Source organism: Oratosquilla oratoria, unplaced genomic scaffold, assembly GCF_046742065.1.
Source record: "Oratosquilla oratoria isolate Oo_2021 unplaced genomic scaffold, ASM4674206v1 SCAFFOLD54, whole genome shotgun sequence".
Taxonomy (NCBI): Eukaryota; Metazoa; Arthropoda; class Malacostraca; order Stomatopoda; family Squillidae; genus Oratosquilla; species Oratosquilla oratoria.
Window position 1 is genome coordinate 414,517 of NW_027467718.1, and position 17,164 is coordinate 431,680.

At 37.0% G+C, this 17,164-nt stretch overlaps 1 protein-coding gene across 6 annotated transcripts in view; it reads left to right on the forward strand.

The window, feature by feature from the left end:
- Positions 1 to 17,164, forward strand: part of LOC143023655 (tetratricopeptide repeat protein 23-like) — a 625,055-nt gene that overhangs the window by 409,867 nt on the left and 198,024 nt on the right. For all 6 annotated transcript variants that reach the window (XR_012966191.1, XM_076182256.1, XM_076182259.1 and 3 more), the window contains one exon: positions 2,109 to 2,204. Coding sequence is in view for 5 of the 6 variants with exons in the window: in XM_076182256.1 (XP_076038371.1) it covers positions 2,109 to 2,204 (96 nt within the window). In the remaining variant the exon portion in view is untranslated. The remainder of the gene's footprint in view (positions 1 to 2,108; positions 2,205 to 17,164) is intronic.

Below are 17,164 nucleotides of genomic sequence, written 5' to 3' on the forward strand. Positions count from 1 at the left end.
AAGAGGATGTTAGACTGTTGCAAAAAGATCTAAACACTATTTTTGCATGGAGCTAAGAGTGGTAAATAAATTTCAATACCAAAATATGAAAGGTATTTGAAATGGGCAAAAGGAGTAGAAGACTGTCCTTAAACTATTAATTGGGAAATAAATCTAATGATAAAACAAAAGAGGAGAAAGACTTGGGAGTTTTGATAAAAGATAACCTGTCACCTGACAGGCATGTCAGCAGGATTGTGGAGGAGACATACAAACTACTGCAGAAGGTTGAAGTGGCTTTTGACTATACTGTATGGATGAAGAGATGATGAAAAAACTCATCAAAACTGTGATCTAAGACTGGAATGTACATCAGTGGTATGGTTCCAATACAGAATGAAGAAAACAAGATCGAGAAAATACAAAGGGTACCAAGCATATTAATCCCCAGCATAACAGATAAACAATATGAGTAGAGAGCAAAAGCATTAGGTCCGACAACTTTGAGAGCTTGAAGAAAAAAAGGTGATTTGATTACAGTATTCAGTTCACTAAAAGAGATAGATTATATTGACAGAAGAGATCTCTTGATGAAGGATAGTAGGGCTTTAAGAGGTCATGAAAACTAATTAAGGAAGACCACACGTCTAAAAGATATAAAGGAATATAGTGTTCCTTATTCAGATGGATAAATAATTCAAATAACTTAAAAGCACTGCTGGATCCAGGGAGGGAAGGGCTGAAGCCCCCCCAATTTTTTGCCTTTAACATCCCATTGTCAGAGAACTATTTGCTAAATTTTTTATTAAACCATCCCTCCTTTTGATATATATCTAACATATTTCATATTTAAATGACACTGTCCGAAGGCCGAACCGGACCTGTAAGTATTCATATGACAGCGTCATGGTGGTGTTGGAGCGCAGTTGGCTTTTGTCAGTTTCAGTTAGATAGAGCATTGTATGATGGCGTCACGATGGCAATGAATGCTAATTGGTCGAGGTGATCTCAAACGATGCTGTAGCACAACACTGGGAAAGAGGAATGGAAAAACTTGAAGTGGCAGTTTTATTTTTTACCATACAGTAATTGTACTCTACTTTTCAGGAAGAGTCATGTATGTCTGTGTGTATAAAGTTTTTTATCATTGCAATCTAATTTATTGACCATTTCCTCAATATACCTTTGCAAATAGCTTCAAAATGCTTCTAAAATTGTCCACATTTCAAATCCCCCCAGCTGATTCGGGTCACTTCGCTCACTATCGCTCACTTCCCACTCGCTCATACATAGTTCAGCCCCCCCCCCCAATTTTTTTTTTTTTTTTCTGGATCTGCCACTGCTTAGAAGGTGATGTAATCTAAGCTGGAACAACACAGGAGTTCAAATCTATAATAATTGGAAGTCAAGGATACCAAGTTAGAATTGTACATGAATTTGAAGCTAGGTATGATGTATTGAACAGTAGGAGACAGGACCCAATGAGTGTTGCTCCTCTCCTGTATACTACAATTAAGTAAATACAGTTAGGTAAATACATCTATCTCAGTTTTACTTTCACCCACGTTACCCTTGAAGATACTTCCCTTCACTCCACACACTTTCTTATCTCATCATATCTATGCCCTTTTACTCTCATATGAACCACAACCATGCACATTTAATGGCCCATATATAAGGGTTTTGGTTGGAAATCTCCCAGAACCTCTTATACTGGGGCACACATAATTTGTCTATGTTAGTGCAAAATCTCTGTCCCTAGAGGAATTATGCTACTTTTGTACTATGACTATCCCTCTTTTATGCTGTTCCCTCGAAAATTTCCTTCAAAATCTTTTGAGTATACCTTTTCAAAACCCTGTATCTCCTGTGGTAGGGGAAAGAAATCTGCCATCATGATTCCCATGTGAGTTGTAAAAAGCAAAAAAGTGGGACTAGGTATCCTGGTCCCTGTATGTTTATCCTATTAGAAATCTTATTATTAGTTGGTGGAAAAATACTCATTACACAAATGATTCCTTGACTGTGGAATATCTTCCTTGATTGAAGAGAATTACTTGAAACAAGCAAACTGAATATATGAATTATAAAAGGCAATGGAAGATTAATAGTTTATTCTATTGTTCCAGGTCCTTATTCAGGAAGAGGATTATAGTCGCGCCATTGCAGAGCTGAGAAACAACTTGCAACTGCAGAAGAAAAGATATGGTGATTACAGCCCACAGGTGTGTTAAAAAAATAAAATAAAATAAAGAAAGAACAAGAGAGGGAGAGGGAGAAATGAAAAAGTGATCTTTCATTCCATGAATAGGCCAGTTTTTCTTTTGTATTTAGATGGGTGGAATTTTACAAGACATAATTCCTTAGTAGATATGACTGAGGCAACTAGTATTTACCAAATTGTAGTGTACAGGAAAGGAGCAATGCTCATTGGGTCCTGTCTCCTATTCTCTAATTTTTTATCATACTTAGCCTCAAATTCAAATATGGTTCCAACTTGATCAATATCCTTGATTTCTGTGATATTTAGATTTGAACTCCTGTATTGCTTAAGCTTGGGCTATATAATTTCTTAAGCTATTCTAAGTATTTATGCGTCTATATGGAAAATTATTTCTTTACATCCTTTAGACATGTGGTTTTTCTTAATTTACTCCCATGACCTCTTAATCCTTCCTGTCTTTAATCAGGATATCTCTTCTGTCAGTGCAATCTATTTCTTTTAATGACCTGAATACTGTAATCATATCACCTCTTTCTCTTTGATGTTTTAAAGTTGGCAGACAAAGTGCTATTAGTCTTTCCTCATATGGTTTATCTAGTAGAGTTTGAGAGTGTATGTGACATTAGAAAGCTGAAAGTGTGGACAAATTCAGGGTGATGAGATGTATACGGGGAGAGGTTGGCAGTGAGATGGAGGAGAGGCCAGAAGAAGTGGAAAGCTTTAAGTATTAAGGGTCACATGTAGCAGGGAAAAGCAGGGAATGGAGGATTGGTGATAGAGGTCAATTGTAAAGTAAAGGAAGCAAGTAGATATCTTGGGGAAATTAAAAATGTCATGTGAAATAGGTATCTGGGGATGAACACAAAGAGAAGACTGTCTGAATAGAGTGATATACTTACAAGACTTACAAGACCTAAATTTGAGATGAATTGTTTAAGAAGTTTGGTGGGGGTGATGAGGATGGATAGAATGAGAAATGAGGGTGTGTGGCAGAGAGCAGAGGTGAAGAAAGAACTGGCAGATAGAGATGATCAAAGAATATTGGGTTATTTTGAACATGTAGAAATATGAGTAAAGAAAAATTAGCAAAAAAAAAAAAAAAAGTGTGGAAGGTAGAGGTGGATAAAGTGAACTTGAGTGAAAGACTAAGAATTGATTGAATTGATAGGATGAAGTGAACCATGGGTACAAGGGGAATGTCTCTTGGTCAGGGAGAGGTGTCAAAAGATAGGTTTAAGTGGAAAGTGGTGAATAGATGATAAATTGACATGACACACAGGGATTTCCTTTATAGTCTTCTCTGTAAATTGTTGAATAGATGAGGGGCAAGGCTTACCATGTAATGAAGCAGTTGGGGTAAATCAGCTTCAGCTGTCAAAGCCTGTTATTTAATGTGCTATGTCTTGCTGCATTGCTTCTGACCTTTCATCCACAAGTGACTAAAATAAAAGGGACAACAAAAGGGTGTTAGATGGGTGTTGCATTGATAAAGGGTGGATGTGTGCCTTGGTTGTGCCTGTGTTGTATTAGTAGGGAAGGGGAAGAAAAAGGAGAAGGGGAGGGATTATTGAGGAAAATGGAAGAAAATGAGGAAGGGGATGAATGGGCCCTGGGCATCAGAAAGAATGTAAACAAGAGATGTGCAGATGACACAGGTGAAGTAGAAGAAATCAGTAAAGGCATAAATATTAGAAATATAGATAAGAGCAGCGCAATAGAAAGTGGAGATAATTTTTTCTATAGATTTTATGAGGGAGGAGATGACAACCTCCCCCAATTAGCAAGTCTAGAGGAAAAACTAACAAAAATGAACAAATCATGGGAGGTTAGGTTTAGTCAACTTCCACTGATTATAAAAGGAGTTAATAAATTGGAAGAACTAAAGAAGGAGAACCAAAACCAAAATAAAGAAATAGAAGAATTAAAAAGACAGGTAAAAGAAATAAAGGATGAGAATGAGGAATTAAAGAGAAATAATGAAGAGAATAAAGAGTCCATAGGAAAAGAGGCAAGTGGTTGGAAAAAGGTTCAGGACAATAGCAAGATTGAATTTAGAGATATAGTGAAACAACAGATGAAGGAACACACTAAGGACACAGTTATTAAAATGATGAGAGAAAAGGAGAATATAGTAAGAGACTTAACGGATAAAAAGAAATGTATGATTATATTAGGAATGGAAGAGAAACATAATCCAAATAGGACTACAAGAGTAAGAGAGGAGAAAGAAAGAGTAAACAAGGTACAGTACTTCCTCATTATACGGTACATATGCATTCCTGAAGACCTTACCACAAATTGAAATTACTGTACACCGAACGCATTATGACATGTAATAATAGGATATGTGTTCCAGCACGTCGAAAGTCGCCCCTACAGACATGAAAATACATTAAAAAAGTCACATAAGAAAATGTAAAGTATTGTGCAAAAGAAATAAACAGAAAATGTATTTACCTTTCACTTGCCATGTACTCTATCAGATGATGTCCCTCCCGAGGCTAAGGGACAGTAGGGATCTCAGCCCTTACTCATCTTTTGCTGAGTGGGCAGACGAAGATGAGGGTGAGGCAGGAGGCTGAAAACCCTCAAACACTTCGTCGTCTGCACTGTCGGAAGCAGATGTGGAAGGGCTAGCTGTAGCAGGGTTGGCACACTTGACTGGTTTGAAGAAGATATGAAGGAAGGACCAGCTGTAGAACCATTGGCAGTGAATGCAGAAGGGCCAGCTGTAGCAGGGTCAGCAGGTGTGACAGGGACAGCAGGTCAGACTTGCTTGAAGAACGAGAAGATGGAAGACTGTTTGGCGTTTCTTCTTTTTTCATCATAGATTTCTTGATAAATTTTGACACTCATGATTCTTCAACACTGTCCAGACTGTTGACTGGGCCAGGCCCATGTTTCGACTTATGGCAGACATACCTTCTCCCTGCTCTTTCCTCTTCAAAATATCAAATTTTACCTCCAATGTCAGACTACACTTTCACTTTGCATTTTCAAATCCAGCAGTGTCTGCAGAATGTTTTGTGGCCATTATGGGTGCGTCACTTCCACAAAAAGCATGCCATAAGGATTTAACTTGTGCACAAAGGGAAACGTGGGAAGAGACTGATTGTTGTGGTGGCACTACAGTATGGTGTAAACAAAACACAAGCGGATACCGTATCTGTGAATTTTTTTTACTGTAAATAGAATAGAGGGTAGTAATTACCAAATACCGTAACTGTGAATTTACTGGATAAAGAATTACTGAATAAGGAGGACTCACTGTACTAAAAATATTTCAAGAAGGTGAACAGGGAATAAGGAAAGAAATTAAAGAAATATATAAACTTGGGAAATACAGTATAAACAAGACCAGACCAATTAAGGTTAAATTCAGGTCACAAACGACAGCAGAGAATGTCTTATCAAAAACAGGGAAACTAGCAGAAAGTGATCAGTATAAACAGGTGTTGATAAAAAGAGAGATGAATAAAGAGGAAAGAGAGGAAAACAAAAAGAATTAAAGCTAATGAAAGAAACGAGAACAGAACAGAGTCAGAGAAAGAGAAATTCTATTGGAGAGTAATGGATATGAAAGTGAGGAAATGGTCCATAGTAGAGAAAAAAGAAGGGAAACAAAAAACAGGATGGAAATAACAGAAAATTAAAAGTGTCCTTCACAAATATAGATGGCTTAATAACAGGCATGAATGAACTGAATGATTACCTGAAGGAAAAAGAACCTGACATAATAGGAATTGTAGAGACAAAATTGAAAGGCCCATTACCACACATCGATCCTTTGCTTCTTCCAAATTCCATTATACTACACTTCTTAATGTTGAATTCCATCTCCCACTTCCTACTCCATTCCCATACTTTATCGAGATCACTCTGCAGCGACACAATCTTCTTCAGTGTTCACTTTTTTCAACATTTGTGCATCATCTACGAAGAAGCTCATATAACTTTCAAATCCTTCATCCATATCATTAATATATATATAGCAAACATTATTGGGGGCAGTACTGTTCCTTGTGGAACTCCACTAATCACCTCATCCCAATTGGAATGTTTGTCTCTTAACACCACTCTCATTTTCCTTTCATGCAAGAAGTCTTCCATCCACTTAAGTAATTTGCCCTGTATTCCTTCTGCAGTTTATAATTTCTCTAGCAATTTCTTATGTGGTACCTTATCAAAAGCTTTTTTAAGGTCTAGAAAGACACAATCAGCCCATCCATCTCTTTCTTGTATTATATCTATTAGTCTTGAATAGAAACACATCAATATAGAATTGAAAACAAAGAAGTCAAAAAAGTTGATTCAGAAAGATACCTGGAAGAAATCATCTCAAGTGACTTGGCACCTGATAAACATGTCAGTAAATTATTTGGAGAGACTTTTAACTTATTAAAATCAATGAAAGTGGCCTTCAACTACATTGATGAGATGGTTAAAAAAAAAAAAAAAAATAGTGGTTACACTGATAAGACCTAAACTAGAATATGCTGCAACACTGTAGGCACCTAGCACAAAGAAGAACATAAAAAAATTTAGAAAGAATCCAAATGGCAGCGACAAAATTGGCACCTACACTGAAATCTGACATACGAACAAAGATTGGAGAAATTACATCTGTCAACACTGGATCAGAGAAGAGAAAGAGGTGATTTGTTGACCATTTACAGAATTATGAAAGGGATGGAAATTCTCGATAGAGACAACTTATTAAAATGGGACACGAAAAAGAAACTAAAGAAGGACAGTTACAGAAAAGACGAGAAAAAGAATAGCTTTCCACATAGAGTGATTGATGTCTGGAACAAACTTAACGGAGAAACAGTGAGTGCCAAAACTATACACAATTTTAAGAATAAACTGGTTGTGGAGAGATACGAAAACTGATCACTATGAGCATAGCTCTCGTCCCATAAAATACAACTAGGTAAAATACGTGATCTTCATTGTCTAAATCCAAACTGCCTTGGATTTAGTACATTGTTTTTTTCCAAATGCTTTCCCCATCTAATTTAGATAATTCTTTCACAAATTTTTGCTACCGTACTTGTAAGAGAGACCGGTCTATAGTTTGTAGGGTCTTCTTTGTTTCCCCCCTTATATATTGGTACTATATTTGCTCTTTTCCAATCTTCTGGAACTTTTCCTTCTTTCAATGAACTGCTTATTAGACTATGTATTTTGTCTGTTTGTCCTTGCATTCTCTCAAAATCCAGTTTGCCATTTCATCTGGATCATGCGATTTTCTAACATCGAGATTACACAAGTGATTCATTATTTCATTCTTTGTTACTTCTATCTCTTTCATATGGGGGGACTTTCCTCTCCCACTTGACATCTCTAAATTGTATGTTCTCCCTCGTAAACACTGATTTAAAATGCTTGTTCATAATTTCTGCCATTTCTATTTCCTGTGTTTATAAAATTCCTCCTTGTCATAGTTCCTCTAATTCTTGTTTGTTTTTCAGTTGTTGTTTACAAATTATAAAATAGTTTTGGTTGATCTTTACATATTTATCCTTTTCTGATTTTCTCTTTTTTTCTCTGCGCACTTGTACATACTGATTTCTATAACCAGCATATATTTTCCATTTTTTGGGTCTTTTATTTTTCTTCCATTTTATCCAAGCTTTATCCCTTTTGTCTTTTAACTCTCTACATGTTTTGTTGTAATAAAATTTTACATATCCTTTTTCTTGTTTTTGTCTTAGAACATACTTTTCCTCTCCTTCCTTATAAATATTCCATTTCTCTTCTAATGTTGTTTCCTCCTTGTGTATCTTTTCCCAGTCTGCTTTTTTTGAAAAAATTCTCTTATTATATCAAAATTTGTTTTTCCATACATCAATCTTCCCTTTCCATATTGTTCGTTTTTTCTCGTGTATTTTTCTTCATTTAGTTCCATTTCAAGTAGTATGTGGCCACTTTTACTTAATGGTGTCTTATATTCAATCTTGTCCACTATTTCAGGTTCTAATGTGATATTAGATCCAGTCTCGATGGTTCTTCCTCATTTCTAAACCTAGTATTCTCTTGTATCCATTGTGTCATTGTATGTTCTATAATCATATCAAGTAGTACATTTCCCCATAGGTCATCTCCACCTTTCACTGTCATCTCTTCCCAGCAGATTTCTTTACAATTAAAGTCACCCATTATAACTATTCTTCCTTCATTGTAAGAGAGAGGCCAAATGCAGAGTATGGGTTCCAATATATTTAACGTTTTGCCCAGCAAGGCTTCTTCAGAAATAACACAGTGGAGAAACATCTGACTCCTTATATAGCCTGAGCTTACAGGGAGAAACAAACATAAAACTGATGTAAACAATTTGCGTAAATTGCTTGTTACTTGGTTATTAAAATTGCTAAAGGTTTATCTATTGTAAAAAATCCATTGATTTGATTTATATTATCAATGAGAGATATAAAAGCAGATTCAAAACATCTACGTTTCATAGTATGGTTTTCATATTTAATAATCTCAGAATTATTCCAGTGAGCATTGTGGCCTGTATCCAATCTATGCCTAACAATGGCATTATTCATATTGTAAGTTTTCATATCATATTTGTGGTCCAATATTCTTTTATCAATACCATGGAAACTTTCACCAATGTTTACCTTTTTACAACCTAAACATGGCACACAGTAAACACCTGCTTGACAAACATTTTCTCTACTTTTATTTCAGCTTTTTATAAGAAATATAGTATAATGGAATTTGGAAAAAACAAAAACAGAATATCAGGACATTACAAAATTGGTACAAAGGAAATTAAAAATTACAAGAAATATAGTAACTATCACCAATAACATGACACCAGACAAACATATCAACCAAGTAGTCAGAGAAACTTTCAATTTATTAAGATCAATGAAAGAGGCTTTTGACTACATGGATGAAGAAATGGTAAAGAAAATATTAGTTACATTGATAAGACCAAAATTGGAGTATGCTGCAATACTATGAACACCTAGTACTAAAAAGAAGATAAAGAAATTAGAATTCAAAGAGTAGCGACAGAGATAACACCAACACTTTCCAATTTGACATATGAATTTCCAATTTGACATATGAACAAAGATTGGATAAACTCAAATTACCTACCATAGAACAAAGAAGAGAAAGAGGGGACCTGCTAACCATATACAGTATTATGAAAGGGTTGGAAGTCGTAGATAGAGATGACTTATTAAAGTGGGATAAAAGAAAAACCAGAGGACAGAAAAAGAAACTTAAAAAGGATAGTTACAGAAGAGATCTGCAAAAGAATAGCTTCCCACACAGAGTGATAGATATCGAGAACAAACTGAATGAGGAAACTGTGAGTGCAAAAACTATACAAGAATTTAAGATTAAACTGGATGCTGAAAGATACAAAAGTGGGTCACTAAGAGCATAGCTCTTTCCCTGTAAAATACAACTAGATGAGATGGTAAAAAAATTGTCATTACACTGATAAGACCTAAACTAAAATATGCTGCAACACTATGGGCACCTAGCACAAAGAAGAACATAAGAAAATTAGAAAGAATCCAAAGAGCAGTGACAAAAATGGCACCTACACTGTCAAGTCTGACATACAAACAAAGATTGGAGAAATTACATCTGTCAACACTGGAACAGAGAAGAGAAAGAGGCAATTTGTTGACCATTTTCAGAATTATGAAAGGGATGGAAATTCTCGATGGAGATGACTTATTAAAGTGGGACAGAAGAGAAACAAGAGGACACAAAAAGAAACTAAAGAAAGACAGTTACAGAAGACCCCCCCGGGGCTCAGTACTTTGATGTAGTGGGGAGGGCTTGCATGTAACAAGGACAGGCTGAGCTGTGCCAGCCAGGTGCAACCATACTGGAGAGGTCAGCCCTAAGCTACCAGACGAAATCTGAGCCAAAAGATTTTGTTGATGACCCTAGCTTGTCTTTGACCATGGACTGTAATGCTCATAGGATTTGCCATCCATACCCTATGACAGTTGTTTTAGGATGAGGTTTTTGGGGTAGTGAATAGATAGGGGGTCCCTCACCCTTTTCCTTTATGAATTCCCCTATCCCTATCCTTCATATTTGCTACCCTGCTCCCCTTTTTCACCATCTTTCTCTAATACTTGTTAAGGAAGGTTCTGGTATCTTGGTGCCTCCCAAGCTACATGTCTGAACCCAGTCAAGTGGGGATGTATACCACAAGGTCACTACTCCCTGCAAAGGCCGAAAGCTCACTGACTGGGGAATGCATGTTTGTGAGGTAGGTACTAGGTTGCCGACTTGCTTTCTCCCTATCCAGTGCACACGCAGAGTGACTATGCCGGCCCCATCCTAAATGGGACAAAAAAAAAGAGGACAAACTTCCGGGTTGACAAAGTCTCTAACTCATCTCCAAGGCTCTGCATGTGTAAATAGTCGTTTCTGGAACTTCCCGACTCTGCAGATACTTTTCTTTTATTGCTTGAGGTATCAGGCAACTGCAATATCTTCTTCTATGTATTGATCTTTCTTAATATATGGTGTGGCCCTATAAATTTACACGATCATGGCGGCTGTTCAAATTGTACATTCTAAACCTCCACCACTACCTGATCCTCCTCCTAAACCCCCCGATCCCTCTCCTAGTATTGCTAATCCTAATGTTAACAATATTGACTCAGCAAAAGTAAAACCCCCAGTTGATGACTTCAGCTTGAAAAAGGACTTTGGTAACGATACTAAGACTTCATTGACAGATAATTCTGTAGCCCAGAAACTTATAAATAGCTCAAGTATTGCTCCTAATAGTCATAGAGTCTTACATTTAAAATATATCTCTCTTGATAAGAGGTATATTGACTTACATAAAGAGTTCTGTAAATTTGGACCAATTAAAGAGATCAGGATTAAACTGACTCACAACTTTAAAGCTTTGGTAGTCTGGATCTCGTTACTTTCTAATCAGGATGCAGCTACTGCCTGCTTGGATTATAATAATTCCAAAGAAAATGAATCTTCGGCCCAACTTGTTGCTAGAGTGCCACCTAACCTGGATATCTTTTATCCAGAAAACCCGGTAGAGGAAAGGAAGGAAAGTGTGCAGAGGCCTCCCAATCCAGTTAAGTGGCTTATTATCACTTATGCAAAGGAATGTACTAACTTGTTCGAGTTTAGAAGATTCTTGGCTCTGGTAATTTGATTAACTCACAGGTATCACGATTTGGAAGAAATTCCCTCTTAATTCATGTAAAGTCTTATGAACAAGCTGCCATGGTGCTTAACTTGAGACAGAAATCAGACATTAAGGAAGTTAAACCCCACTATACCTTTAGTTATGCCAAACGGGTAATTTTTGATAGAGATCTCTATGACTTTGAAGAAGAAATATTAGAAATGTGCCCAACTAATGTTTGGAAGGTTCTTAAAATCCCTCGTTTTTCGATGATTATCCTAAGTTTTTCTGGTAAAGATCTACCTTATTATGTAGAGATAGAAAAAGAAATTGTTCATTTGAAGCAGTTTAAGCCCTGTCCCCTTCAGTGCTCTCTCATTTCGGTGATTCGCTCGATCGGATTATGCATTTCTGGTCCTCCCAACCTTATCTTTTTATGTAAGACAATGAAAATTTAACACAATGTGCAGGGAAATGGGATGCATCTGTGACAGAAATTTAATTAAAATCCATTAAGAAATTTTTACACAACAGACGATTTACTTGCAATTTTGAGTTATTTTTGAAATAACGTTTATTTTTCCAAAAGTATGAGGAGAATAATGATTTCCTTTGGTGTACAGTTAGTAGACATCCAGATGTACTTAAACTAGTATACTCGTAATTATAAGTGAAAAAGAAAGTCAGCCTTACAGCAAATTAAAAAAAAAAAAAATCACAACTTTAAAAAATTGTCAAAAATATATATCAAGTAGGTTAAGAATGAATTTACTAGTTTTGTTAGATATAAGTATCATGATCATTTTTCAACAAGAATTATCAAAATTGCTTATTTACACACGAAGTTATAGTTACTTTTGTGCGAAAAAACTAGTTTTGAGAAAATAGCATTTTTATGTTTATATATTCACTACTCCATAAAAGTGCCTCCAAAGAGTATCAAATGCACATATCTACTTACATAATCCTTTGACCATTTCTGGGAAATAAGCAGCAGATGTTCATTACATTTCTTTTGTACCCATGCCAACTGAGAATCGTGACAATCCTAACCTTCCATATCCTTCACATAATGAATGGTACACATGCATTACAATCCCTTTGCTAAGGTGAGTATTCTTGCACTTCTCAGGTTCAGAATGGAGCAAAATACTTCGGCAACTATCACATCTGACATATTTTTTTATGGAGTAGTGAATTTATAAACAAGAAATGTATAAAACAGGATAGCACGAGGAGATATTACGCACGCATACGCTGAACCCTTATTCGATCGCACTGAATGTGGTGACTGCTGCCTAACCTATCGTACAACAATATCAGAGTATAAAATTCTCAAAAACAAAACAAAAAAATGACAAAATACAAGGAAAACAAACCATAGCAAAGAAAGGGGCATGGCTGACGGGCGGACTTTTAAATCTCTGGCCCTTTAAACCCGCCATTACCTGAAAAGGGTGGCGTTATACGTCTGGAAACCAGTCCCACGGTGTTCAGGGACACCACACCAGTCCACACACGAAGTTTGACAAAATCAAATATTTTTCACCGAAATGAGAGTTAACCCCCTTAACTGCTATGGTTTTGGCCATCCTTCCTGCCGATGTACAAGGGAGAAACTGTGTTTGATATGTGCTCAGCCTGAACATGGGGATTGTTCCCGCCCAACAGTTTGTATAAATTATAAAGAGCATAATGCCAGGGATAAGAACTGCGTAATTTATAAGAAGGAACAGGAAACACTACTAAAAGCCCATGCAGAACATATAAGTGTAGGACATGCTAAAAGACTACTAACTAATTCCAAAAGAAACAGTGATGTTGTTAAAACAAATAGTAAAGTGGATCAACCAACTGTAGAACCCAATAGAAATAAAAATGCCATTATGTATTCTTCTGCTAACACTGAACCCAAGCCTCAGTGTAAAAGTGTTATTATCAAATCTAATTGCCTTTCTTTTTCTTAACTTGGAATTTCTAATACTTCTGAACCCTCCTCTGCAGAGGTTTCCTCACCCCTTGTTGAAGGGGTGTCTCCTACCACATCTGGAGGGGCACCTAAGGTTTCTATTGTTGAAGCCTCACAGGCTTCTTCTAATGAAGCCTCCTCTCAGGCAATCTCTCTTCTAGACTTGGGGGACTCCCCAGTAGAGGAATTGCTGACTAGTGTGCCTCAATCAGTAGAGGTGCACAGAAGCAATGAGGATCAACCAACTCTAGAATCTAATAGAAAAACAAATGCTAATACGAATTCTTCTGTTAATGCTGAACCCAAGCCTCAGCATAAAAGGGTTACTATTAGACCTAATCGTTCTTCTCCACAACTTGGAAATTCTAGTACTCCTCAATCCTCCTCTGTGGAGGTTCTCTCATCCCCTGTTGAGGAAATATCTCCTGCCCCATCTGGAGGGGCACCTAAGGTCTCTATTGCTGAAACCTCACAGGGTTCCTTCAGTAAAGCCTCCTCTCAGACAATCTCTCTCCCAAACTTGGGGGGCTCCCCAGTAAAGGGACCACTGACTGGTGTGCCTCACTCGGTTGAGGTGCACAGAAGCAAAGCTATGGAGTCTGAAGCTGTGCACAGTAAAAGACTCCACAGTCCACCCTCATCTCCAACTTCTTCCCCATATTGTGATATGCAATCTAAGAAAGGAACTAATAATTCAGACTCTACATCAACATCTGTCAGACCATTGTCAGAGAGGAGGATGCCACCCACGAAAGCAAAGAAATTAGAAAAGAACCCATCTTGTAAACCCTCTCTCTCCCAACCTTCTCTTCCCAGACTAGGAGACCCAAAAAAGAAAAAGAAAACTGTATAATGTCTATAATTCAATGGAATATTCAAGGTTTTAATTCTCATCAAGAGCAGGTTCAGATTCTCTTTAAAGAACATGATGTGTCTGCTATTTGTCTCCAAGAGACTATGCTTGGCGATTTATCCCCTAATGTTGGACTTATTATAAATTTTACAGATCTCCTCCTATGATTGGGGGTCGTGCTCATGGAGGTACTGGTATCATTGTTAACAAGTCTGTAAACTACAGAAGTGCCCACCTACATTCAATGTTGCAAGCTTGTGCAATACAAATTTTTACCACTAAATGGATCACTTTATGTTCTTTGTATTTGGAACCTGAACGTGAAAATCGACTTCTAGACATATATAACCACTCCTGTCAGTTTGAGTTAAATGACCTACAATCTTTGGTCGACCAGCTCCCTGAGCCTTTTATTTTAATGGGTGACTTTAACGCAATATAATTGAAGAATTTATTGATAATAACAATGTCATTTTGATGAATGACGGTTCCAAAACTAGGTTTGATGTCTTTCACAACTCATGTCCTGCTATAGACCTAACTATTTGTTCATCACCCTTAAGATTAGACTACAGTTCATCAATAGATGAAGATCTACATGGTAGTGACCACTGACCTATCCATATCAAATATTTAAAGAACATTCCCTCCTCTACCTTACCGAAATGGAAGACAGGAGAGGCTAATTGGGAATTATTTAGGAGATCCACAGAGATTGATTATAAGACTAGTGATTTTTCTAGTGACTGATACATATGATTATCTGGTAGGTATCATACTTTCTGGTGCTTTTTCAACCATTCCTAGGACAGCTGGTAAACCTCGCCCAGTAGTCCCCTGGTGGAACATTGAATGTGCTTTAAGCAGAAGATTACAAGAACTTGCTATAAGAGATATCGGAGATATCCTTGTTTAGTCAATAAGATAACGTACAGAAGAGCTCAAGCAAAGCAGAAGAAAATCTTTAAGAAAGCAAGGAGGGAATCCTCCATTAAATATATTAGCGAGTTGAAATATGACTCTTCCCTTACCTTAGTATGGAATAGGATTCGAAAATTACAGGGAAAGTTTACTCCATTTCCTTTACCCATTCTGAAGATAAATGACTCTTTTATATCAGATACAAGAGAAGTAGCAGAGGCTTTTGGAAGACATTATGCTGATATTTCAAGTCCACTACATTGTTCACATGACTTCAGAAGAATTAGAGCCAAGACCACGATTATTCCTCCTACCAATACGAACTCGGAGGCATATAATCTTCTTTTCACCTTGTATGAAATGGATCATGCTTTATGTTTATCCTTCCCAACCTCTCCTAGAGAGGATGGCATTCTTTATTCCATGCTCATTTATCCATATCGTTGAAGAAATTCCTTTTAAATGTGCTGAACAAATTTTGGTCTTCTGGATCTTCTCCTAAATCTTGGAAGACTTCAATTATCATAGGAATCTTAAAGGCAGGAAAAGACTTTCATGACCCACAAAGTTACAGACCTATTGCTCTCACTAGCTGCATTTGTAAGATCTATGAAAGAATGGTTAATATGCATTTAGTTTGGTTTTTGGAATCTAAAAATCTCCTATCTAACAGACAGTTTGGATTTAGAAGAAATAAGTGCACTCTGGACCCCTTACTTTTTGTCACTCATGAGATTCAGAATGCCTTCGCAATTCAGAACTCGACCATTGCTGTTTATATTTTTACTTGAAAAATGCCTACGATACTACCTGGCGGGGAGGCATTCTGAAGCAAGTTGGGGGTAATATGTTCAATTGTTTAAAGGATTTCTTGTCTGACCGTTATCTAAAAGTCCGAGTGGGCTCTTCTTTCTCTTGTGCATATCTTCAAGAGGAAGGGATTCCCCAAGGAAGTGTTCAGAGTCCTACACTCTTCAGCATAGCCATTAATTGTTTGTTAGAACAAGTTCCTGCAGGAGTTCATGGATTGGCTTATGCTGATGACTTTGCTGTTGTGTGCAGCATATCGACAACATTAGAAACAGGCCAAAAGATTCAAGAGGTTATTAACTTAGCAACAGCATGGGCTAATTGCAGGGGCTTCAGATTCTCTGCTGAAAAAACAAAAGCCATAAGGTTTTCCAGACTAAGACGCAAGGAAGAGATACCAACATTATTCTTAGAGGGTGTTATATTACCATATGAAGATCAAGTAAAATACTTGGGTCTGGTTTTGGACAAAAGGTTGACATTCACTCATCACATAAATGAGGTTATATACACTGTTAAACAGAGACTTAATATACTAAAGGTAGTGTCTCTCTTCAACTGGGGAGCAGATCATATAACTCTAATAAGGCTTTACCAAACATTGTGCCTTAGCAAAATGGATTATGGATGTCAAATTTATGGATCGGCATGTAAAACTTCATTAAAGAAGCGTGATATAGTCCACAATATGGCTTTGCGAATCTGTTCGGGCGCTTATAGAACATCTCCACTGGATAGCTTGTATGTGGATGCAGGAATTCCTCCCCTCTATATTCGCAGGGAGGAATTAAGCCTTAGATATATATCTCGTGTCTTGACATCAAAACAGAATCCAAACTTCAAACATATAAAGGAGCCGGTAGACAGAGCTCCAAGGAAAAGTACTCTGCCGAAACCTTTAGAAATGAGATGTGAAGTTGGGGCAGAGGAGGTAGGACTTGTTCCTATTACAATTGCTGAGATCACGCCTCCCAAATTCCCTCCTTGGAACCGATGCCCCACTGTAATTTGTCCTCATAAAAACAAGAAAAATAGAACTGCTGTAGAGCTAAAAAGTGAATTTTTAGAACATTTATCAGTACATGCTGATTCAATTTTTATTTATACAGATGGATCAAAATCCCAAGATGGTGTTGGTTGTGCTGTTGTATCTGATAGCACAGTTTTAAAGAGAAAGTTGCCTCATTTTAGCTCTGTTTTTACTGCTGAACTGCTGGCAGTCAGCAACGCCCTCAAATTTGTTTTTAATTCTATTCCATC